The 25042-nt window shown below is 36.6% G+C and overlaps 2 protein-coding genes across 2 annotated transcripts in view; one reads left to right on the top strand and one right to left on the bottom strand.

Moving 5' to 3' along the window:
- LOC128643341 (tRNA pseudouridine synthase Pus10-like) overlaps window positions 1-735 on the bottom strand; it is a 30066-nt gene extending 29331 nt beyond the window's left edge. Inside the window, exon 1 of the mRNA XM_053696272.1 lies at window positions 598-735. The gene's annotated coding sequence lies outside the window, so the exon portion shown is untranslated. The remainder of the gene's footprint in view (window positions 1-597) is intronic.
- LOC128643339 (peroxisomal membrane protein PEX13-like) lies at window positions 621-24474 on the top strand. The gene is made up of 4 exons (XM_053696270.1): window positions 621-744; window positions 7000-7712; window positions 22550-22675; window positions 23917-24474. The coding sequence occupies exons 1-4, from the start codon at window positions 668-670 to the stop codon at window positions 24210-24212; spliced, it is 1212 nt and encodes a 403-aa protein (XP_053552245.1). The 5' UTR covers window positions 621-667; the 3' UTR covers window positions 24213-24474.
- The last annotated feature ends 568 nt before the right edge of the window (window positions 24475-25042 follow it).

Genomic DNA, 25042 nt, shown 5'->3' with positions numbered 1-25042 from the left:
CCTAGTTCTGACCCATATTGTATGATTGATTGTCTTAGAATTAAATGTTGAAGAATTTTACAATTATTATGGTCTGTAATAATTCTCAAGGAACACGTTTCAATGTCGTATTCAGTACATGAGGGGTTAATGCGCCCATGTTCTAATTTCAGCTGTAAATATTTTAAATGAATCCATCTGTCCGTTACCATTAATGTAAATGAATGACAGTAATAAAGTTAAATGGGTTAGGCATACAAAGTAATGTTTTTAAAGAACGGAAACATGTGATGGTGTAAATATGTATGGCAATCTGATATAAGAAGAATAATGTGCCGAGGCGGTGTAGAATACACCTACGTCCTACGATTTCATACTAAGGACAATTCGTGCATGAGATATATATATATAAGATTATGTCTCGTTTTAACTGCATTTATCTTACTGAAATTTGTACGTGGGTCGCACAAACAGCGTCAATGACAGCCGGGGGAAAAAATAAAGAGACGGACCCAGAGACACAAAACCATATGAGGGACTTAATTACTTAGTGCACCAAGCAACTTTCAGGCCAAAGTAATAGCGCGCCGAGTTATCGGAATAGTAATTTGTCCCTACCTCCTCCGAGTTACTCGATGCGCCATAGCTCGGCTAGTACTGCCTGTACATGGTGTTGCTGTAGAGCAGGATGGCGGCGCAGCCTCCTCCTCCTAAACCTTGGGAAACTCGGCGGGTACTCGGTGGCCTGCCGACCACGTCTTTTCAGTGAGTGTATGAGTGGGAGTTGGAGGCTGAAGGCTTTTAGGAATTGCCAGCTGCAGCGTTATAAGATTTAAGGCTAAGTCCAGCTGACAGCAACGCTAAGTATTTGTGTTTCTGCTGGAGCAAAGGGTCTATTTAAAGGGACAGTCAACACCAGAATTTTTGTTCTTTTAAAAGATAAGTAATCCCTTTATTACCCATTCCCCAGTTTTGCACAACCAACACAGTTATATTAATATACTTTTTACCTATGTGATTAAATTGTATCTAAGAACCTTCTGACAGTCCCCTGATCACATTACATTTTATTTATTATCTATTGACTTGCATTTTAGCCAATTAGTGCAGTGTCTGCCACAATCCACGGGCGTGATCACAATGATATCTATGTGGTTTACATGAACTAGCCCTACCCTGTTGTGAAAAGCAAATAAAAAAGCATGTGATTAGAGGCGGCCTTCAAGGGCTTAGAAATTATCATATTAGCTTTCCTAGATTTAGCTTTCAACTAAAAATACCAAGAGAACAAAGCAAAATTGGTGATAAAAGTAAATTGGAAAGTTGTTTAAAATTACATGCCCTATTTGAAACATTAAAGTTTTTTTTGGACTTGACTGTCCCTTTAATTATGTGTATTACTGACATATAGTGGCCGCGAGAGGGTTAAATATTTGTGTTGTCTCCTCAATAATCAGGCTGGCTATCAAGTTACATGTAAATTAGTCAATGTCCTTGTAAACAACAGATGTTTTGCTCAATCTGCTGTCATTACCATTGTCACCAGTGGCATAGAGTCTAATGTTTTTATAATGTTCTTCAAAATGTATTTCTTTGCTTGAAATTTGGGGAGATAGGTGATGGCATTATGCAAATAGGCCCATGTGCATATTGTCCCTGCTTTTCAACAAAGGATACAAAGATAATTAATAAAAATTGCTAATGGAAGTAAATTAGAACGTTTTTTAAAATGTCTTGCTCTATCTGAATAACAAAATAAATAATCTGGGTTTCATATTCCTTTAATAAAAATAGATACATGCTCTTGAAACAATTTATTGCAATATTTCCTGGTGTTGTTGCTGTAGTGTCAAGTAAATATTAATTTATATGCTCCCCTTTTTTATTGGAGCAAGATTCCTTTTATGATATTGCTATACAGGGTGGAGATAGATAGATAGATAGATAGATAGATATGTCCATCGAAAAGCACACAGGATTCTCATAAAAAAAATCTCCAACACTCTTTATTCTTCCATCTTTAAAAAAAAAAAATGTCAATGTTTCGGCTGTAGTTTCAGTCTTTTTCAAGACAAACTGGTTATAAAGTGCATACTATCAATAAAGTGCACTTTATAACTTGTTTGTCTTGAAAAAGGCTGAAACTATAGCCAAAACATCGACATATTATTTTCAAAGATGCAAGAATAAAGATTGTTGGAGATTTTGTATGAAAATCCTGTGAGTGCTTTTCTATGGACAGATCTATATTCATTAAAACTTAGTGAAATAGCACCCGGGTATGTATCAGGATTGCAAGTGAGAGTGCAAGGACTGGAACTGTAAATATATCTATATCTTAAAGGGATATGAAAGTTAAAATTAAACTTGCATAACTCAGAGCATGTAATTTTAAAGGGACACTGAACTCAAATCTTTTCGTTCATGATTCAGATAGAGCATGCAATTTTAAAGGGACAGTAAACGCCAGAATTTTTGTTGTTTAAAAAGGTAGATAATCCCTTTATTACCCATTCCCCAATTTTGCATAACCAACACAGTTATAATAATATACTTTTTACCTCTGTGATTACCTTGTATCTATGCCTCTGCAAACTGCCCCCTTATTTCAGTTCTTTTGACAGACTTGTATTTTAGCCAATCAGTGCTTGCTCTTAGGAGCTTCACGTGCCAGAGCTCAATGATATCTATATGAAACACATGAACTAATGCCCTCTAGTGGTGAAAAACTGTCAAAATGCTTTCCGATTAGAGGCAGTCTTCAAGGTCTAAGAAATTAGCACATGAACCTCCTAGATTTAGCTTTCAACTAAGAATACCAAGAGAACAAAGCAAAATTGGTAATAAAAGTAAATTGGAAAGTTGTTTAAAATTACATGCCCTATTTAAATCATGAAAGATTTTTTTTTACTTTACTGTCCCTTTAAGCAACTTTCTAATTTACTCCTATTATCAATTATTCATCATTCTCTTGCTATCTTTATTTGAAAATCATGAATGTTAATCTTAGCAGCCAGCCCATTTTCGGCTCAGCACCATGGATAGTGCTTGCTTATTGGAGGCTGACATTTACCCACCAATAAGCAAGCATAACCCAGGGGCTGGCTCCTATGCATCACATTCCTGCTTTTTTTTGGTGATTGGTGCTTGTACACACCTGTCTCTTGTGATTGGCTAACTAGATGTGTTTAGATAACTGCCAGTAGTGCAATTCTATTCCTTCAGCAAAGTATAACAATAGAATGAAACACATTTGATAATAGAAGTAAATTGGAAAGTTGTTTCAAATTGTATATTCTATCCTAATCATTAAAGGGACACTAAACCCCAATTTTTTATTTAATGATTCAAATAGAGCATGCAATTTTAAGCAACTTTCTAATTTACTCCTACTATAAATTTTTCTTTGTTCTCTTTCTATCTTTATTTAAAAAGCAGGAATTTAAAGCTTAGGAGCCAGCCCATTTTAGGTTCAGCACCTTGGATATCGCTTGCTTATTGGTGGCTACATTTAGAAAACCAATAAGCAAGCATTACCCAGGTTCTGTACCAAAAATGGGCCAACTCTAAAAGGGACACTAAACCCCAAAAAAATATTTCATGATTCGGGTAGAGAATACAATTTTAACTAACTTTCCAAATTACTTCTATTATCTAATTTGCTTCATTCTTTAGATATCCTTTGTTGAAGGAATAGCAATGCACATGGGTGAGCCAATCACACGAGGCATCTATATGCATCTACCAATCAGCAGCTACTGAGCATATCTAGATATGCTCTTCAGCAAAGCATATCAAGAGAATGAAGCAATTAGATAATAGAAGTAAATTAAAAAGTTGTTTAACCCCTTGAGTGCTAACGACGGCTCTGAGCCGTCACAGAGTTTCCCACTCTGGTGCTAACGACGGCTCAGAGCCGTCGCTAGCACTCTCCCACATTGAGGGAGATCTGGGGGCTCCCACCCGCTCCTACCCCGGCGATCAGACCTGCTTAGTGACAGGCATCGCCGGGGCTTCCCGTTTTGCGCGGTGACGTCACTGTATCTCAGGCATCTAAGCAGCTACAGACCCTCAAGACCCACCATTGGAAAGGTAATCGCCTAACCTTTCCAACGATGTAAGTCTTGGGGATCTGAAAAAAAAATATTAAAGTTAAAAAAATTTTTTAAAATAAAATAAAAAACCTTCAATCACCTTAGCACCCAGGTGGGAAAGTGCTTAGCACTCAAAGGGTTAAAATTGCTTGCTCTTAACAAATCATGAAAGAAAGAAATTGGGTTTCATGTCCTTTTAAAGGGACACTGAACCCAAATTTTTTCTTTCGTAATTCAGATAGAGCATGAAATTTTAAGCAGCTTTCTAATTTACTCCTATTATCAAATTTTCTTTATTCTCTTGGTATCTTTATTTGAAATGCAAGAATGTAAGTTTAGATGACAGCCCATTTTTGGTGAACAACCTGGGTTGTCCTTGTTGATTGGTGGATACATTCATCCACCAATAAAAAAGAGCTGTCCAGAGTCTGAACAAAAAAAAAAGCTTAGATGCCTTCTTTTGCAAATAAAGATAGCAAGAGAATGAAGAAAATTGATAATAGGAGTAAATTAGAAAGTTCCTTAAAATTGCATGCTCTATCTGAATCATGAAAGAAAAAAATTGGGTTCAGTGTCCCTTTAAGCTTTACATTCCTGCTTTTTAAATAAACATAGAAAAAGAACGAAGAAAAATTGATAATAGGAGTAAATTAGAAAGTTGCTTACAATTGCATGCTCTATCTGAATCATTTAAAGAAAAAAATGGGTTTGGTGTCCCCTTTAAAGAACATTTTTGGGTTTCCTGTACCTTTTTTAAATAGAATATTAAAGATGAAGCAGTTTGATATATTGCACATAACATTTTCCCTTAATTTTAAGCTGTGAATTCTTGTCTACTCTCTCAATAAATATTAATACAGTCATATGAACTATGCATTAATATGTCCATCTGTAAGTTTTATTACAAGTTTAAATTGTCATTAAAATATTTAGATATAAAATATTGTAATACGTTGAATTTGTAGTCTTTCATGATAAAAAGTGGGCTTTCCATTGGCCCGTGAAGTAGAGACAGAAGACTTCTGGGGCTGCATTGTGGCCCTCCAGTTCATTTTTTCTGGCTCTTTATTTCCCAAACGTTAATGCTTGAATAAGGGATTGTTTTGCAAAAAAATGTATCCTGGTGAAGATTTAGGAATCGGGGACAATTGAGTAGTACCTGTATATGTGTGCCAGGCCTTGCACAATGGCAAAGTGATAAACTGTTGCACACATGCTAACAGACACTGGTACATGTGCAAGCCAAAATCATGGCATTTCTGGCTAACACTTGAATGTTGTTAAATATAAAGAGACTATATGTTTTTATTTTTGTTTAGATTACTAGTGTTTTTTACATTTTTACTCAAGCACCTTGTGTAAATTAAATAATAAAAACATAATTTCTAATGTGAAAAGCCTGGACAGATTATCTACCCTCTCTCTGGTCACTACCTTTTATCCAAACTTTGGGTCTTTATGGTACATTTAGCTGTTTAACACAACAAACTTCTAGAGTTGTTCTTTGAAAGAAGATACCCTCCCTTTATTACGCAACCTACTTTCCCAGTTCTGTTGAACTTTGATGTTGCTGACCTGGTGCGTAGATAAAAATAACTACATGTAATCACATTAGTTGTGTGCTTTATTAGACTCATGCACGTAAGCAGACCAAGGTAGCCGAGGGATTTAGTGTCAATAAATGCCTTACAAAAAAGATAGTATTTGTTTTTGTTTTTTTATATTGTTTTCTCATACTGCTATGATTGAAACATTGCAAATTATAGACCATTTTTATAACTAAAAATATTTTTAATTGTTATTGCAAATAGCATTTCAAACTTTGGCTTTTAGAGAATTCCCTGATATTTCAGGTGGCACTATCTTTATTAAAAGCCACGCTGAAATATGTCGAGATAGTTCTCTATAAGAAAATGCAACAAGTGCAAAAAGAAAGCACTCTGATGTGAAGTTTTCTAAAGATAAAATAACAATATGAACAATGTAAAATGAAAGCAGAAAACCATTAGAACATTTTATTATCGCACAATTGTTTGCATATAACTGTTAACTCTTGAAAAACGATTAGACATAGTTAAAGTAAGCTCCAGTGCAGCAGTGCACTGTTAGGATGTAGCTGATCACCTCTGATGAACCAATGACAAGACACATGTCTAGCCACCAACCACTAGCTAGCTAGCTCCTAGTAGTACCTAGGTATGTTTTTCGACAAAGAATATCAAGAGAACAAAGTACATTCAATAATAGAAATTAATTGCTAAGTCTCTTAAAGTTGCATGTTCTATCTGAACCATATAAGTTTAATATCCATTATAAAGTACAGTTGAATCAAATCAGGCAGCTCCTAGCATGGACACCATCCCAACAACTAAGTTTGTTTCTAGAAGTCATTTATATTTTACATTAAAGGGACATTAAACACTAAATACATGCTAGATAGAATGACACATTCAAAGAAAAGATTAGTCTTAGAACAACATGTAAATGAAGATGTATTTTTTTAAAGTTTCATTAGTTGTATAAATAGTGACAAAATAAGTGTAAAGTTTTAATGTCTATAAAACAACTGGGAGCTGCCATATTGTAATGTAGGTTACCTTCTCTGCTGTGGCCAATTAGGGACAGTTATAAATAGGTCACTAAAGTGTGCAGCCAATGGCTGCGTGGAATATAGCAGTGTTCTGCACTTCCATTTCTAAAAGGAACTGAAATGCTCAATTTCTGAATGGAATTACAGAAAAAGGGGACAAAATAAATTATGAAAGTATATTAAAGAGTTTTTTTCTATATATATGATTTATTATTTTATGTTAGATATATTTTTTTAAATGCATGATAGGATTCTACATTTTAAAGTAAAACTGTTGTTAGAGGGTAATTTTTACATTCTTATGTTATTATTTATGCCTATTTTTTTTCTTTGCAGGTCTGCTGAGCTTAGAGCCAACACTCTGACTAGATTAGGACAACCTACTCTTAGTAGAGTTGCTCCTCCTGTCCTACCCAGACAATCGCAACAGACTTTTAGCAATGGGATTAGCCCCTACAGACCTTCATACAGCTCATTTTCACCTGGCTTTGGCTCCTATGGCAGTTCCTTATATGGAAATTACAGTCCACATAGCTATGGTTATGGAGGTGGTTATGGAGGTTCTTATGGAGGGTATAACCGCTTCCAGATGGATGATGTTCCTCCTAGCAGGTTTGTCCGTCAAGCTGAGGAAAGCAGCCGGGGTGCTTTCCAGTCAATTGAAAGCATTGTTCATGCCTTTGCTTCAGTCAGTATGATGATGGACGCTACCTTTTCAGCCGTGTATAACAGCTTTAGGGCTGTTCTTGATGTGGCCAACCACTTTTCCAGACTGAAGGTTCATTTCACAAATGTATTTTCAGCTTTTGCACTTGTCAGAACAATTAGATTTCTTTACAGGCGTTTGCTACAACTCCTGGGTCTTCGCAAGAACTCTGAAAATGAGGACCTGTGGAATGAGAGTGCAGGAACTGTGGCTCGCACTGGCACCAAGCGTGACTCCACCACCTCTGCAAAGTCGTGGCCTATCTTCTTGTTCTTTGCTGTAATTCTTGGTGGCCCTTACCTCATTTGGAAACTTCTATCTTCGGCCAGTGCAGAAGTTAATGGTTAGTGAAATCAAGTAAGGTCGTAGAGTTTGGGAGAAATTTATGCCCATGTGCCGGGAAAAAAATCAATCGTCCACCAATAGAGATGTTTAATTTGTCCCTTTTAATTAGTGAGCAATTTGTCCTTTAGCATGATTGCTCACAAACATGCACCTGCTAGTTTTCACACCACTTTAAACAGCTAAAATAGTTTAGTATGTTTAATATATATGTATGTGTGTGATTTATTTGTTCATCTGTTTGCTAATACTGAACATACTCAAAGGGACAGTCTAGTCAAAATTCAACTTTCATGATTCAGATAGGGCATGGAATTGTAAACCACTTTCCAGTTTATTTTTATCATCAAATTTGCTTTGTGGTCTCGGTATTCTTTGTTGAAAGCTAAACCTAGGTAGGCTCATATGCTAATTTCTAAACCCTTGAAGGCCGCCTCTTATCTCAGTGCATTTTGACAGTTTTTCACAGCTAGACCGCGCTAGTTCATGTGTGTAATATAGATAATGTGCTCACTCACATGGAGTTATTGATGAGTCCGCACTGATTGGCTAAAATGCAAGTCTGTCAAAAGAACAACAGTGTTGGTTATGCAAAACTGGGTAATTGATAATAAAGGGATTATCTATTTTTTTAAACAAAAATTATGGAGTAGACTGTCCCTTTTAATATATTTTAAAATGAAGTAATTTCAAACCTTTATGTATCAGCAATCACTCATCATTTTTACCAAACATGAAGGCATCTACTAAACAATAAAATATATCCTCATGGCAAATTTCATAAAGACTAGTGCAGCAGTTTTTAACGCAGGTTACAAAAAATACCCTTTTGCAAGAATTAAAGGGACATCGAACACTAAATATATTTTATAAGCATAGTACTGAGGTTATTCCCCTCCCCCTCTAGTTATGGGTGCCACCATGTTGAAATCTAGCTGCATTCCCGTTCTAATGTATCTGCACATGTGCAGCAACTCTCCGCCAGATACCTGCAGTAAAATCTAGGTTACAAAATGGCAGCACCTAGAATTAGAGGTAGGCACATTAAATGTATGAAGTGTTTAATGTCCCTTTAATAACGCCAAAAGTCCTCAACCAGTTCACTTAAAATTCTGAGTATTTGTATTCCCACAAAAGATCAATTTTCAAATGGATTCACCAGAGCCAAAGTTACAAGCACCAGAAAAACTGAGTTTCAAATTGAAGAGTCTGGTGAATATACATTATCATAGATTTTGTCTGTCCACTATATCCTCAACAAACTTCTGAAGCTACTTGTCCCAATGGCTTAAAAAGATCTACATATCCTTGATGTTGGACTATACACATTCCATACCCCTGCTATTCATGGTCAATACTCGTTTTATTTTATTATTCTTTACTACTTTCTGTGAATAGTATCAATGTTTTATGCTCCAAGGAATAAACACACTGGTTTATAACCTTCTGTAAAATATATGTTCTTTCTTGTAAAGCTCATAGTATAAAGCAGTAATTCGAACCTTGGAATTCCAGATGTTCAACTGGACTTCAGAGTGCCTAAGCATCATGGGAAATGTAGTTCTGAAACATCTGGAGTGCCAAGGTTCACCATCTCTGGTATAAAGCATAAATCTGCAATAGTCTGTTTTACCAAAGACTCATTTTTCATTTGTTTTGGCCAGATAAATATAAATTGTGGGACATGGAACAACTTCCCAATTTACTTCTATTGTTAATTCTCTTCGTATCTTTTGTTGAAAGAGCAGCAGTGCACCACTGTGAGCTAGCTGAACAGACTAGGTGAGCCAATAATGAGGCATATATGTGCAGCCACCAGTAAGCAGCTAGCTCCCAGTCGTGGATTGCTGCTCCTGAACCTACCTAGGTATGCATTTCAACAAAGGATACCAAGAAAAAGAAGCAAGTTAGATACAAGAAGTAAACTGAAAAGTTGTTTAAAATTGCGAGCTCTTTCTGACCCATGAAAGTTTTAATTTTGACTTTGCCGTCCCTTTAAAGGGATATTCCAGCCAAAATTCAAATCCACACGGGTGCCTTTCAGTTTTGAATAGAAGCATTTTTGTAATATTCATGTATTAGCAAAAATGCTAATAAATTCTATGTAGCTGTTTCAAATGTGTATTTAAGTATGCACTGGGCACCAACATTTTAAACACAGCACTTGTTCAGAGATCCCAAGGTGCTTGTACCATCGGGTAATGACTCTGAACACTGAGAATATCTAGCTATGCTTCACATGCACGTGCAGAAAATAATGCTAACACTAAAGCAGTGATAACTTTTACTAGAAGCATTTTTGCCAATACATTTATATTGTAAATATGTTTCTATTCAAAATATGTAATTCATCTATGTGCATATACATTTTGACCAGAATTTCCCTTTTTATAGCAGGTTCTGAACAGGTATCATATACTGCAGCATCAACATCACTGAAAGTGTCATAAAAAAAACAACTCAAAACCCCACTTTTTTCATGATTCAGATAAAGGCATACAATATTAAGCAACTTTCCCATTTACTTGTATTATTATATTTTCATTATTCTCTTGGTATCCTTTGTTGAAGGAGCAGCAATGTGCTACTGGAAGGTAATTAAGAAAGCCAACGACGGGGCATATATGTGCAGCCACCAATCAGCACCTAGTTCTCAATAGTGCACTGCTGCACCTGAGTCTACCTAGATATGCTTTTCAACATAGGATACCTATTTGATAGGTGCATAACCCAGCTGAATTCACTGACCCACTGGCTAAATATTAAGCTAAAATTAGCTAATTTTTTATTTTTTTCAAATGTCATTGCACACAGTATTTTTAAATACATTTGTTAAATTATGCAATTTGTTCTTTGATAACAGAAAATGCTCCAACTCAGCTACTTCATATTACCACCCAGTTGGCATCATCTTTCTGTGGAGAACACTGGATAATATAAGTAAAACTGCATGCTCTATCTGAATCATGAAGGTTTAAACTTGGTCTGTCCCTTTTTAATTTTGATTATTGAATTTCTTAACATAAAGGGACAGCAACATTAAACTTTCAGGATTCAGATAGAGCCTGCACTTTGACTCAACTGTTCAATTTACTTCTATTTTCAAACTTGCTTTGTTCTTTTGGTATCTTTTATTGAAAAGTAAATCTTGCTAAGCCGGTAGGTGCTCAGGTGTGCATGTCCTCAGTAGTCTATGGCAACAGTGTTTGCAACTATGTCTAACATTGCTATTAGTAATGGTACAACACTGCTGCCAGAGACACTTGCATGCTTTTGTAACTCGCCTAGGATTACTCTTTAAGAAAGGATAGCAATAGAACTAAGCAAAATTGATAATAGAAGTAAATTAAAAAGTTGTTTAAAACTGCATGATCTATCTAATCCATTGTATTTTAAATTTGATTTTACTGTAATGCTGCATAGAGCTTATTTCAAATTAAAGGGACACTAAGGGCTCGATTTATCAAGCCTCTATGGCAGCAAGTTCTCTCAAGAACTTGCTCGCCGTGATTTATCAAGCGGCGGTCACCAGACCGCTGCTTCCCTAACATCTACGCCACCTCTATTGTGGCGAAATTCAATCTCCTCGGTCGAGTCCGACCGAGGAGATTGACAGCTCCTGCCCGCGCGTGATTGGCTGTACGCGGGCAGGGGGCGGGATCGCACGTGAGCGCAAAATTTCGCCCCGCCACAGGCGAGCTGAGGCGTACAGGGGCGCGTATATGCACCCCTGTATGCCTCAGCGTTAATAAATCTAGCCCTAAACACAAATATTTTCTTTTCATGATTCAGATAGAGCAGACAATTTTGAGCAACCTTCTAACTTACTCCTATTATCAATTTTTCTTTGTTCTCTTGCTATCTATACTTAAAAAGCAGTAATGTAAAGCTTAGGAGCCCCCATTTTAGGTTCAGCACCTTGGATAGTGCTTGATTATTGGTGACTACATTTTAGCCACCAATAAGCAGGCGTAACACAGGTTATTAACCATAAATGGGCCGGCTCCTAAGATTAACATTTCTGCTTTTTTTTTTTTTTTTTTTTTTTTTTTTAGTTTTCAAAAAGTTTATTGAGAGTAAAACAAGTACATACATTCAAAATACAAGAAATAAAAATGAGTTACATTGTTGACTTGCTTCACAGCTGAAGTAATAAAGGGGTATAAGGGAAGGGGGGAGGAGAAATGGGAGAATAAACAATTAAGGTTACAATGGTTACAAGGATAAGCATATTATCTGGATCAAAAAGCAGTTCTATGTTACATCAACATAATTTTACAAGAACCGATTAATTTTGGGCCTCCTGAGTGGTTGGAGTTTTAGTCTGTATGTAAGTTTCCCATATAAAGGTCATTTGGGCATATGTGTCCATAGTTTTGTTTTTCATGTAATGGTATTCTTCTAAGGAAAGGGTGCGGTGACACTCTAATTGCCATTGTGCTAGGGAAGGGACTTTATCTGATTTCCAGTTTCTAGCTAGTATGATTTTAAAGCTATTGCTTAAAATATGGAATAGTTTTTTGGAGGGGGTGGGGAGTTTGTTTGGGATCTTATTAAAAAGCCACATACATGGATCGGGGGGGGTGGGTACACCTAAGATTGAGCTAGATTCCTTCGCTATCAGTGCCCTCGTGGGGGATAATTTGTCACATTGCCACCATATGTGGGACATGTGGAAATCAGCTGAACCACATCTCCAGCACTGTGCTGATTTGAGTTTGTAAATCTTTTTGCATCTCTCTGGGGTCAGATACCATCGCTGCAGGATTTTGATATTGAGTTCGATGAATTTACAGGAAATTGAAGTCTTTTTAATATTGTTAAAAATTTGCAGGGCTTCTGTATATGTGATCTCTGTTCCTAATTCGGAATTCCATCTATCTATATAATATGGGAGCGAACCATGTGGTTGTTGTGACAAGATTGTATGTGTGATGGACAGTGCGTTCCTGGTCGGAGTATTTTTATGGCAGAGGGATTCTAGGGGTGTTAGTGATCTGGTCATGTTAGTAGCTTGTGGGTGAGTTGTAATGTATGAGTGACATTGTCTGTAGAAGAGCCAATCTTTGAAGACTAGAAACCCTGTGGAGATTAGTTCCTGTCGTGTGGGAGAGTGCTGTTCATTTCCCATATGGTATATCTGTAAGGACCGGAGGGGGGTATTGGTAAGTCTGTTTGATAGCGGGAGGCCCGGGCGGAACTCAGTATTGTGAGTCAAGGGTGTTAGTGGGGAGAACTTGGTTGAAATATTGGGGTATTCAATTAGCATTTTGTCCCACGCTTTATACGTTTCTAGAGTAATTTGCGAGGGAGATTTTAAGAATCTTCCTCGGTCTTTTGGTGTCCAGCATAATTGGCCTAAGTGTTGGGTTTGTGAGAGGTCGTGTTCTAATTGGACCCATAGTTTGTTGTCTAAATTACTGTGCCAATCTATAATGCGCTGCAAGAATGTAGCTTGTCTGTACTTGTGGAAGTCCGGAACCCCGAGGCCTCCCATAGTTATGGGTAGGAGCATAATTTTTTTGCTGATTCTTGCTCTGTTATTGAACCAAATAAAGTCCAATACATTTGACTGTAATGTGTTCACGAAACTCGGTGGAAGTGGGATGGGCAAGGTCTGAAAGAGGTAGAGAATTCTAGGGAGGATGATCATCTTAACAACATTAATTCTCCCCAGCCAAGAGATATGTGTTTTTTTCCAGGAGGAAAGATCCGTTATTATTTTGGAGAGGAGGGGTTTGTGATTTATGGCAAATAATTGGTCCGGGGTTGGAGTTAGATGAATACCCAAATATCGGAGTGATGTGGACTGCCATCTGAATGGACATATTGGTTTGATTAGGTCTAAATCTTCCTGGGGGAGATTTATGTTCATGATTTCTGACTTGTTCTTATTAATCAAAAAGTTAGATACGATTCCGAATTCGTCTAGTAATTGGAGAATATGAGGTATAGTGGTAAGTGGGTTTGTGATGCAGAACAGGACATCATCTGCATAAAGCATTATTTTATGGTGTGAATTTTGAGTTTGTATGCCTGTGATTAGGGGTTGATTACGGACTTTGTGGGCTAGTGCTTCAATCGCACAGGCAAACAGGAGTGGGGAGAGGGGGCAGCCCTGTCTGGTTCCATTGGTGATGTGAAAGGGGGCTGAGAGGGACCCGTTTACCCGTACCCTGGCTGTGGGGGTGGTGTACATGGCGAAAACCCTGCTTGTAAATTCCTGCCCCAGGCCCATTTTTAATAGTACCGCTCTCAGAAACTGCCAACCGACGCGGTCAAAGGCTTTTTCCGCGTCGGTCGACAGGACCAAGAGCGGAATATTCCTAAGTTTGGCGTGTTCTATCAATTGGGTTATCCTGATCGTATTATCCTTAGCTTCTCTTGCTGGGACAAATCCGACTTGATCTTTACCAATGAATTGTGGAAGGACGGTGTTTAGTCGGGTGGCTAAAATCTTGGCATAAATTTTTAAATCTGTATTTAGTAGGGAAATTGGTCTGTAATTTTCTACACGCTCGGGGTCTTTCCCAGGTTTCGGTATTATGGAAATAATAGCCTCCAGGTTCTGTGTGGGGAAGGGGTTGTCTGATGTAATTGAGTTAAAGAGGGTCAGTAGGTGTGGTGATAGGATGTCTGTGTATTTCTTGTAATAATAGTTTGTGTAACCGTCTGGGCCTGGGGCTTTATCAGTGGGAAGGTCTGTTATAGTCTTTCGGATCTCCAGTAAGGTAAAGGGCTGTTGGAGAAGAGTTAGTTGCTCTTTCGCTACCTCGGGGAAGTTTATATCTGATAAAAAGAGTTCAATACGTGATGCAATGTCAGTCGGGGTGTGAGTGTGTTTGTTTGGGGTTGTTGCAGTTAGGTTGTATAGGTGGTCGTAGTAAGATCGGAATGATTCTGCTATGTTGGAAGTATCATGATGTGTTTTATCAGTGGTTTTGATCTTGAGAATATATGCGCGATTGGATGTGCGTTTCAGTTTGCGGGCAAAAAGTCTGCTACATTTATTATCCACTTCATAGAATGATTGTTTTAGTTTAAAGGCTAGTCTTTTGCACTCCTTGTCTAGTAGATTTGTTGTGATTTGTTTACTTTCCTGTAAGGCTTTAGCTATTTGTGTGTCGGTAGGCTTTTTTTTGAGCTGTATCTCCAGCTCATTCATCTTGTACAGGGAGTCCTGTAACAGGAGTCTCTGTTGTTTTCTATAGTGAGATTGCATACTCATTAATTCCCCTCGTATAGTCCCTTTGTGTGCTTCCCAGATGTTATGAAATTCTGGCACTGAACCAAGATTAATATCAAAGAATTCTTGTATAGCTTTCTGTAACTTATCAGTGTATTGTGGGAGGTCTAAAAGTTCTTCGTTGAGTTTCCAAGTATAGGTGGAGGGAGAAGCTGAGGGCCAGTGAATGATGCATGATACTATGGAATGGTCCGACCAGGATGACGATAGGATCGAGGATTGTGTGGCATATGATAGGGAGGTGACGTCGGTTAGGATGTAATCTATGCGGGTGTAACGTGAGTGTGGGTGTGAGAAAAAGGTAAAGTCTTCTACTTCTGGGTGGTGTATCCTCCACACATCGTGGACGGCTAGATCTCTCAGTTTTTGTCTTACAGAGGCTATGGTTCTATGTGATGTAGATGAGGTGTGGTTGGAGTTATCCTTAAAGGGATCTAGAGTGATGTTAAGATCGCCCCCTAAGATTAGCATACCTTTGGTGACTTCTAAAATTTTATTTGTCAGGGAAGATATAAATTTATCTTGGGCGGTATTGGGGGTGTAAGCGCTTACTAAGGTTGCTGTTGTGTTATAAAGTTTGCCCACTAGAATTAAGTATCTGCCTTCTGCATCTTTATGGGAGTCCAGCAGCTGGAAAGGTATCCCCTTCTTAATTAAAATTCCCACACCGTTAGTTTTAGAGGTATTAGAAGAATAATATGAGGGGCCAAACTTATATAGAAAGGTTTTGGGTTTGTGGCCCTTTAAGAAATGGGACTCTTGTATAAATATTATATCGCCTCCTTTACTTTTGAGGTCTCGAATAACTATATTCCTTTTGTGAGGGTTGTTTAGGCCCTTTGCATTAATGGACAGGAAAGTTAACGGTCTACTGACTTTTGTATTGTGAGTCATTATGTGTTACTATGTAGCATATATGAAAACATAACTTGGGCCTTGTTTTGGGTCTATCTGGTTCATGTGTGTGTTCTGGTGGGGAAAAAAGTGAGGTTGAGTATTGTCTGGGTCTGTATAAATTCCTTGTGTGAGTATACCGAAATAAGCAGTTAAGTACTTGTAGTAACCTTTGGGGATAGGGTGGATGGTCAAGGGGGAGGGATGGTAAAGAATCATAATGGTGACTGAAATTGCTTTCATTTCAGTCAGAGGTTTTACAACAGAGAGGACTTAGTTGTTTTAATAAAACAAAATAACAGTGCAAACATATAAATTAAGAGTTGCATACTTAAACCTTCAAAGAGAAAAATTAAATGGTAAATTAACCTTTACAGGTCAGAATACGGGTGGTTAATTCTTCACCACAGTCAAAACTAAGAATTGTAGATTAAGCTATGTAAGAACATTGTAAATGTAAATATGTATAAAAGTAACCAGGAATGCATAATTAACTTTAGCAAAGCAAAACAGATTAAACATGACAACAATAGTTCGTCTAGAGCGTAGATGTAATCTCACCCACTGTAGAAATCAAGATAAGGTGACAGTTCAATCAGTCTCCAGTAGTAGCTGGAGAGGTGTAGGAATGTTCTTTCCGTTTCTTTTTAAGAGATTGGACTTTACTCCAGGATGTCTTCTGCAGAGTGGAAAGATGTGAGCGCAGAGTGGGGGGTTGGAATTCGTCGGAGGAAGATGGAGGTCCCGGGGGTTTCAGAGGGATTCCCAATCCTTTAGAAAGTTTATCCAGGTCCTGAATACCTTTGTAGATGAGTATCGTCCCTTCATGGGGGACTATTAGGCTGAATGGGAACCCCCAACGATATTTGATATTTCTATCCTGTAGAACAGAGGTGATGAAGCGAGCTTCTTTTCGTTTTTGGATAGTACTACATTTCTGCTTTTTAATTAAAGCTAGCAAGAGAACAAAGAAAAATTGATAATAGAAGTAAATTAGAAAGTTGCTTAAAATTACCTGCTCTATCTGAACCATGGCAGACAAAAATTGGTTTTAGTATCCCTTTAAATAATGAATTAAAAAAAAAAATATATATATATATATATATATATATATATATATATATATATATATATATATATATATATATAGTATATATATATATATATATAGTATATATATATATATATATATATATATAGTATATATATTATAGAAGCAAAGGAAGAGTGCACTCGCCAGGACTTTTCAAAGGTTTATTTCCTAAGTTGTGAACGTTTTCGGGGGTTTAGCCCCTTCCTCACACATACAATAAACAACTTGTTTATTGTATGTCTGAGGAAGGGGCTAAACCCCCGAAAACGTTCACAACTTAGGAAATAAACCTTTGAAAAGTCCTGGCGAGTGCACTCTTCCTTTGCTTCTACAATTTTGTCTGTTGCACCCCAGGCATTTGTGACCTGGTATCTGGAGTGCTTGTCTTCATTGCCTGGGTGCTCTCTATGGTAGTTAGGTAGAAACTTCAAATAAAGAAGAGCCACTCACAAGACTTAATGTACATTATTTTTATTAGTAATTCATCAACAAAGGTTCAGTCAACGTTTCGGGCCTCACAGGGACCTTTGTCAAGACTGTTTCTAATAGAAAGGTGCACAAGTTAAAATCATAGTTAATATCCCTAAGTGTAAGACAACACAACATAGGATTACAACCATGTAGAATAAAAGCAAAGTGACTATACATATATAGATTAGTACCCGCATATATATCTAAGTTTTTTCTATATAGAAATTAATACTCAAACTCAGTTAGGTAAACTGTACACAATTGGTAGATATGCAGGTAGCTCATACTTCAAATAGTTGAAAAAAGTTGTTTCTCAACCAAACACAGCTCATATTATTACAATCCATACAGTCTAGTGCAATTAGTATAATACATGACTATATAAAAGTTATATGGCAATAACAACCTAAAATTAGTTATCCTTACAGCTTGTATACAAAATGAAAACTGTACATGCAGGTATTTCAGTAGTACATGCACAATCAAAGTGGTTAACACGCATTGGTACCATAATGAACACACTAATACATACATCAACACTAATGATTAAAGTGTACATCAGTGTAGTATAATGGAAATAAAAAATACTATAATCATTATAGTGTAACCTATCTACACAATATGTTGTCCATAGTGTAAACATAGGCAATGTTCAGTACTAAAGTAAATGTGCAGAGTACACAAGAAAATATAGTTTACATAAACCAAATCTCCTTTTAACCGTAATTGTAAAGTGGTGTATGTGTAAGAGCGAGTAATATTCGTCCCTTACGCCCAGTTTTTAAGAAACGTCCTGGTGCTAAGACTAGTTGACAAAACAATAGGGGCAAGGTCTTGCATGGCTCACCGTATTCACTGCACGTGGAAAATGTTCAGCGGTAAACAGTAGTATGTCTCTTCCGCTTTTTTATACTGATGGGTATGAGAGACGCTGATGGCAATGATGTCATCAGCGGTGTGACTAGCACGTGGCCAGAGAGGTCCGTGCTGGTTGCTATGGCAACAGTAAATGCAATATTACGTTCATAAATGCACTATAGTGCCCAACTTGTATTGCTTAAAAAACGGTAGTGAAAGCTGCAAGGAAAATTATTTATGTATGTGTTAATGTAGATCCTACAAGTGGGGATAGTGAAATATGTATGATATTAAAGAATGATGTGTATCCCGTTATAGACAGTTGCAAAACTACAATGGGTATTGTTCATGTGTGTACTATTGTAAGTACAAAAACTGGGAAATTGTAATGTAAGAATATTATTTATGTGTGTTGGTGTAGATCCTACAAATGGGGGTAGTGTAGTATATGAAAACTGGAGAATTACGTGTATTACGTTATAAACAGTGGCAAACCTGCAAGTGGTGGTGTTCATGTGTGTATAAGTTTAAGTATACAAACTGGGAAAATATAATATCAAATATGAAGAGTGTCTGATGTATGTAAATAGGGTCATTATGTATAGAGATAACCGTAAACCAGATCATGTATGGATATGTTAGGTCAGAGTCTAGACTGAATGTAATAAAAGGGCTATGTGACGATATGTGGGGAGTCACCGCAAGTACACATTAAGCTATACAATGAAAACGAGATATGAAGGAATCCATAGCAATGAGAGTAAAACCAAATTGCCAAGAAAAATAGTCAAAAAGGGTACTTTAAGGCTGAGGAGTTTAGGAAGGTAGGCTTAAATTCTATACACAATTAGCCAAAAGTACTTAGGGTGCGGGGAGAAATAAGACTGTTACTACTACTATAAGTGACTATAAATATAAGTATATACTGGTATAGGTCCTTCCCAGGGTGCATGAGCACCACCAATGTACAAAACCTAGTAGTATAGGGCATAGTCAATGCTGGTGTTTAGTCCTTTGGGAACCAGTGTTTCCTAGCGGTTAATCCACCTTGCCTCCCTTTTGAGTAGTTCAAGGTTTCTATCACCCCCTCTTTTTAGTGGCGGTATCCAGTCAATGAGGATGGTTCTTAGCATGGCTACAGTGTGGCCATGTTGCATAAAGTGACGTGCCACAGGTTGGTCACTTTTCTTATCTTTGATGGCTTTCCTGATTGCGCTGCGGTGATTTGCAAGGCGATCACGGAAAGACGTGCTTGTCTTTCCTACATAAAAAAGGCCACATGGACAAATAATCAGATAGACAACATACTCTGTGGTGCATGTCAGTCTATGTTATATGTATATTGTCTTCCCATTGTGTGGGTGATGGAATTTTGAACCTTTAGGAAAAGAGTTGCATGTAATGTAGTTTCCACAACTGTAGCATTTTTTTTTTTAGGTGTTGGCAGCCATTGGTTTTGTCTTATGCCAGGCTCAAAGGTAGTTTTAACTAATATATCTCTGAGGTTACTGGTTCTGTTGTATACCATTCTTGGAGGTGGTTTGTTGTAGAAGGGTAGAGTTGGGTCTTGGTTTAGGATAAACCAATTGTTCTCTATAACTTTGTGTGAATCTGCTGGTGGGGTTAAACGTTATCATCATGTTCATACGTTCGTCTTACCCACTTGTGTTATTTTTAATACTGAAGAAATGTTTTTTTATCACTGATTATAAATTGTGTGTAATATGCCCATGCATATTCTTAAGGGCATTCATTAAACTTAGGGTGAAAATAAGAGTAAGAGACATTCTGCTATAAAAAAACAACCTTATATGTGCATTTATAGGTCTAAAACTGGTCTAAATAATTGTGCCTCTGGCTTAAAATAACCAGAATACCAGCATTAGCCTGCTGTGGAATTGAAAATATAGAGAATCTGCCATTTTTTTTTTTTTTTTTAGTTCCTAAGCAATTGTTTATAAGAACAGATTTTCGCTTTTTATTTCACACTTGAACTAGAAGCCAACAGGTAACTGAAAAGCTGATCCTTTATTTTGTACACAGAAAACATGCAGCAGTGGTGTCAGAATTCTAAGACCGGCGATCCTCCGCCCATATCTCATGCTGTAATTAGAATATTGATGACAAAACCGGCTTCCTTCAATCGTTGCGTGGCCTCATGAGCTGGACGCCTTGGGGTGCTCGCAACGATTGGAGGAAGCTGATTCGTCATTGCTGTGCTAAGTACAAAGGAGCTGCGGGCGGAGGATCGCTGGTCTGTTTTCCTAAATAAAAAGGTAAGTATTAAAAAAAAAAAAAAAAATACGCTTTAATGTAAATTCTAATGAATGAAAGTGCCCCTGTTTTTAATAGTATTTTTAAAAAATGGGCACTCATTCATTTAAATTTACATTCACTTTAAAGTATTATGTAACAGATTATTATTGTTAGGCTTGTACGTATGCAAACCTGTATATTACATGTATAAGCATATGGATACAGTGAGCCAACTTAGTTTGTTCAATAAATTGCATATATTCCCAATCCCTTTACATCCCCGTCTATGAAGGCATACTGGGAAGGCGAGTATTTTATTAAAGGGACTCATGAATCGGACACAATTTTAAACAACTTTCAAATGTACTTCTATTATATAATTTGCTTAGTTTTCTTGGTATCCTTTGTTGAAAAGGATTCCTATGTAAGTAAGCTCAGAAGCATCAATGAACTACTATGAGCTAGATGCTGATTGGTAGCTGCACATATAAAGCCCCTTCTCATTGGCTCACCTGAGATGTTCAGCTAGCTCACAGTAGTTCATTGCTGATTCTTCAACAAATTATATTAACCTCTTAGTGACCAGACCACTTTTCTATTTGTTGACCATTTGGGGCCAGGGCTATTTTTACATTTCTGCGGTGTTTGTGTTTAGCTGTAATTTTCCTCTTACTCATTTACTGTACTTGTATTGTTATTTTCATCATATCTTATAATTTACTATAACAAAAATATATATAAAATATGATGGAAAAATGGAAAAAAACACACTTTTTATAACTTTGACCCCCAAAATCTGTTACACATCTACAACCACCAAAAAACACCCATGCTAAATAGTTTCTAAATTTTGTCCTGAGTTTAGAAATACCCAATGTTTACATGTTCTTTGCTTTTTTTGCAAGATATAGAGCAATAAATACAAGTAGCACTTTGCTATTTCCAAACATTTTTTTTTCAAAATTAGCGCTAGTTACATTGGAACCCTGATATCTGTCAGGAATCCCTGAATAACCCTTTACATGTATATAGATATTTTTTTTTTTTTTTTTTAGTAGACAACTCAAAGTATTGATCTAGGCCCATTTTGGTATATTTAATGCCACCATTTCACTGCCAAATGCGATCAAATTAAAAAAATTGTTACCTTTTTCACAAACCTTTTTTTACAAACTTTAGGTTTCTCACTGAAATTATTTGCAAGCAGCTTGTGCAATTATGGCACAAATGGTTGTAAATGCTTCTCTTGGATCTCTTTTGTTCAGAAATAGCAGACATATATGGCTTTGGCATTACTTTTTGGTAATTAGAAGGCTTCTAAATGCTGCTGCGCACCACATATGTATTATGCCCAGCAGTGAAGGGGTTAATTAGGTAGCTTGAAGGGAGCTTGTAGGGTTACTTTTAGTGTAGTAGACAACCCAAAGTATTGATCTAGGCCTATTTTGGTATATTTCATGCCACCATTTCACCGCCAAATGCGATCAAATAAAAAAAAATCGTTCACTTTTTCACTAACTTTAGGTTTTTCACTGAAATTATTTACAAACATCGCTGGCCAATGCAGAGAGGGCCACAGAGTGTCTCTCTCTGCATCAGATGCTTAAAAAAGGTATCAGTGATGCCTCAATATTGAGGCATCACTGCAATACCCTGGAAGCGGCTGGGATCGATCACGATCGCTTCCTGAGCTTTAGACCCCAGAGGACATGTCAGGCACGTCCTTGGTCACTAACTGTGTATTTTGTTTTTGTAGGACGTGCCTGACACGTCCTTGGTCGTTAAGGGGTTAAAAGAGTGGAGCAAATTTGATAGAAGTAAATTGAAAAGTTATTTAAAAATCTATGCTCTGCCTGAATCGTGAAAAAAAACTTTTGCTTTTGTGTCACTTTGATCGATAATCCAACCTCATGCTTACTCATTGTCTGCCAAGCTATTTTATGGTCTCTGAAATGTGCAAGTGATTTAGTTTTTTGCCATGTTGCAAATCGTCACACAGTATTGCACCTTTTGTATTTAGAAAACATAAACTGGGCAAATGGAGAAGATGACCATGTTGTGGGCAGAGCTGAATATGACTTTACTGCTTCTTCTGACGAAGAAATCTCCTTTCATGCTGGAGATCTGCTTAATCTGGCTCCTAAAGGTAGGATTTATCTAATGCTGAGAAGTAAACCAACATACAAACAGTACCTTGTTGAGACATACATTATATTTATTATTATTATTATTAGGATTTTGAGTAATACACTATGATATGAAATAAATATTAAATGTGGACACCTGGAAATATAAAGATTCTGATTTCTGGTTTAAACACTACAGACTCATCAAGTATGTTTATATATCTATCCCATCAAACTAAATCAAACCAGGAAGAACTCCCCAAAAATAATCAAATAAAATAATACACCTGAAAATACATACAAAACTGCTTTACACAGTTAGGCTAACTTACAAAGTATATAGCTTACAAAGTCAATTATGTCTTATACAGGATGCACTTAAGGCGCAAACTATAAATAATAGTACAAAATAACAGACTATGCTAAGTTTACAATTTAAGTAGTTTGTGTTGTTTTATTGGACTTGTACAATTTTATATAAAATTGAATACACACTTTTAATAGCTACTGTAAAGCAGTGGCCACTGCTATGATTTTTTTTTATATTTAGTGTATATGTTTGTGTGTGTGTGTATGTACAAGATAAAATGTATACATTTAAAAATGTAATTGCTGGAAGATTGTTAATACAAAAATACCATTGAAAGTCTGTAGAAGACTCCTTGTCAAGCCCTGGCACATTTTTGTTTGTTATGTAATTTTGTAGGTTTGTGGGTAATACAGTGAGTCGGAATCTTTCTTGCCTATACATTACCTTTGCATGAAGCATGCTCCGGCACAGTTTAGTTCATCGCCTGAGGACTGGCTATTACACCAAAAGGGACAGTAAACACTTTAAGATAGTAATACAAAATGTTTGTTTAGTAAAAAATGTTTTTTTTTACCTTTTTGTTTTATAAAATAAGTGCTAAAAATGTTTAAGGGAACCAAAAGTAAATTATTTGTTCCCAAACCATCAAATCATTTGTCTATTTTTATTTTTTAATGGATTATTTTTTGTGTAACACCCCTTAAATGTTGTTTATTTAGCTATTTAGCCCAATAAATCATGAAGAATCAATATAAGTGAGCAAACATTTATTCCTTGTGTGTTAATATGATCCAGGACTTACAGGAAATGCACCCTCAAACCAAATTCCTTTTCTTATTTTTTGTTATACTGATGCTTGATTATTTTAATTATGTTACTTCAAATCTCTTTTAGTCACTTGGAGGCATTGTGGCTGTAGAATATATCATGAATATATTTGTTTAATTTCAGAACAACAACCCAGTGTCCGGGGATGGTTGCTTGGAAGCCTGGATGGACAAACAACAGGATTAGTGCCATCTAACTATATAAAAATCCTTGGAAAACGCAAGGGTAGGAAAATAGCAGATTTGGAGAAAAAGCCAGAACCACAGAATCTTCCTGGTACTTCCTCTGCACAAGGAGCTACAGTTCTTGCCACCTTAGAGGAGCAAGAAGCTGCAATGGATTCTGTTTTTGTAGAATCTAATAAATCCGCATGCAATGTTAAGTCAGGTTCTATCCAGGGAGAACCATTTGATCTCTAATGTATCCCATTTCTTAAAGGTGGAAGACAAATGTGTCTCAGGGCCCTCAGCAGCAAAGTGATTTGGGTGATAAATATGCATAAATGTCTACAACAGCACATTGACTCTCAAAGGTCTAAGCCATCTTAGCAACATATATTGCTGATTTGAATTAACACATTTTAATAATTCAAGTAAGATTCACTTTATCTATTTACCTGTTTTGTGCTTCAAACTAGTTCCTAATAAATATAAAAAAAAATCATTGGTAAAAATTAAACAACTAGATCTGAACTTTCTTTAGAAGGGCTTTATTCTCAAATAGAGGCACTTAAAGGGACATTTTGCTCGAAAAAAAATTGTACCCTTTAATTTGTTCCCAATGATCCACGTTACCTGCTGGAGTGTATTAAATAGTTTACAAGTATTTCCTTTACCCTTATATTGGAATTTGAAATAGTTGATTTAGCCTAAGATATACCACCTACTCTGAAAGTTTCTGGCCTTAGGTCTAAGCTATAGATAAGCTGTGTAAACACAGCCAGCAGAAGAAATGACACTCCCAGGGGGGTATAGAAGAGATAAGGTAATAAAATGTTAATTTTCCATTGCTCTCTCCAAGTATTGGTCTTTGGTTTACAGAAATATATAAGATAAAGAAGTATGTATATGTACACAATGTGATAAAGTAATGAGATCTGATTATATACCATTTTATTAGGCTATAGCTTCAAAACACAAAATCAGCTATTTCATATACTCAAATCAACCTTAAAAGCAAATTCTTATACATAATATACTCTGCAGTTGGTTTAAAAAGTAATTGGAAACACATTAAGGGAAAAACGATT

This window comes from Bombina bombina, unplaced genomic scaffold (assembly GCF_027579735.1).
Source record: "Bombina bombina isolate aBomBom1 unplaced genomic scaffold, aBomBom1.pri scaffold_421, whole genome shotgun sequence".
NCBI lineage: Eukaryota > Metazoa > Chordata > Amphibia > Anura > Bombinatoridae > Bombina > Bombina bombina.
Note: the sequence above shows the minus strand (reverse complement) of the source record. Positions and strands in the feature narration are given on the sequence as shown.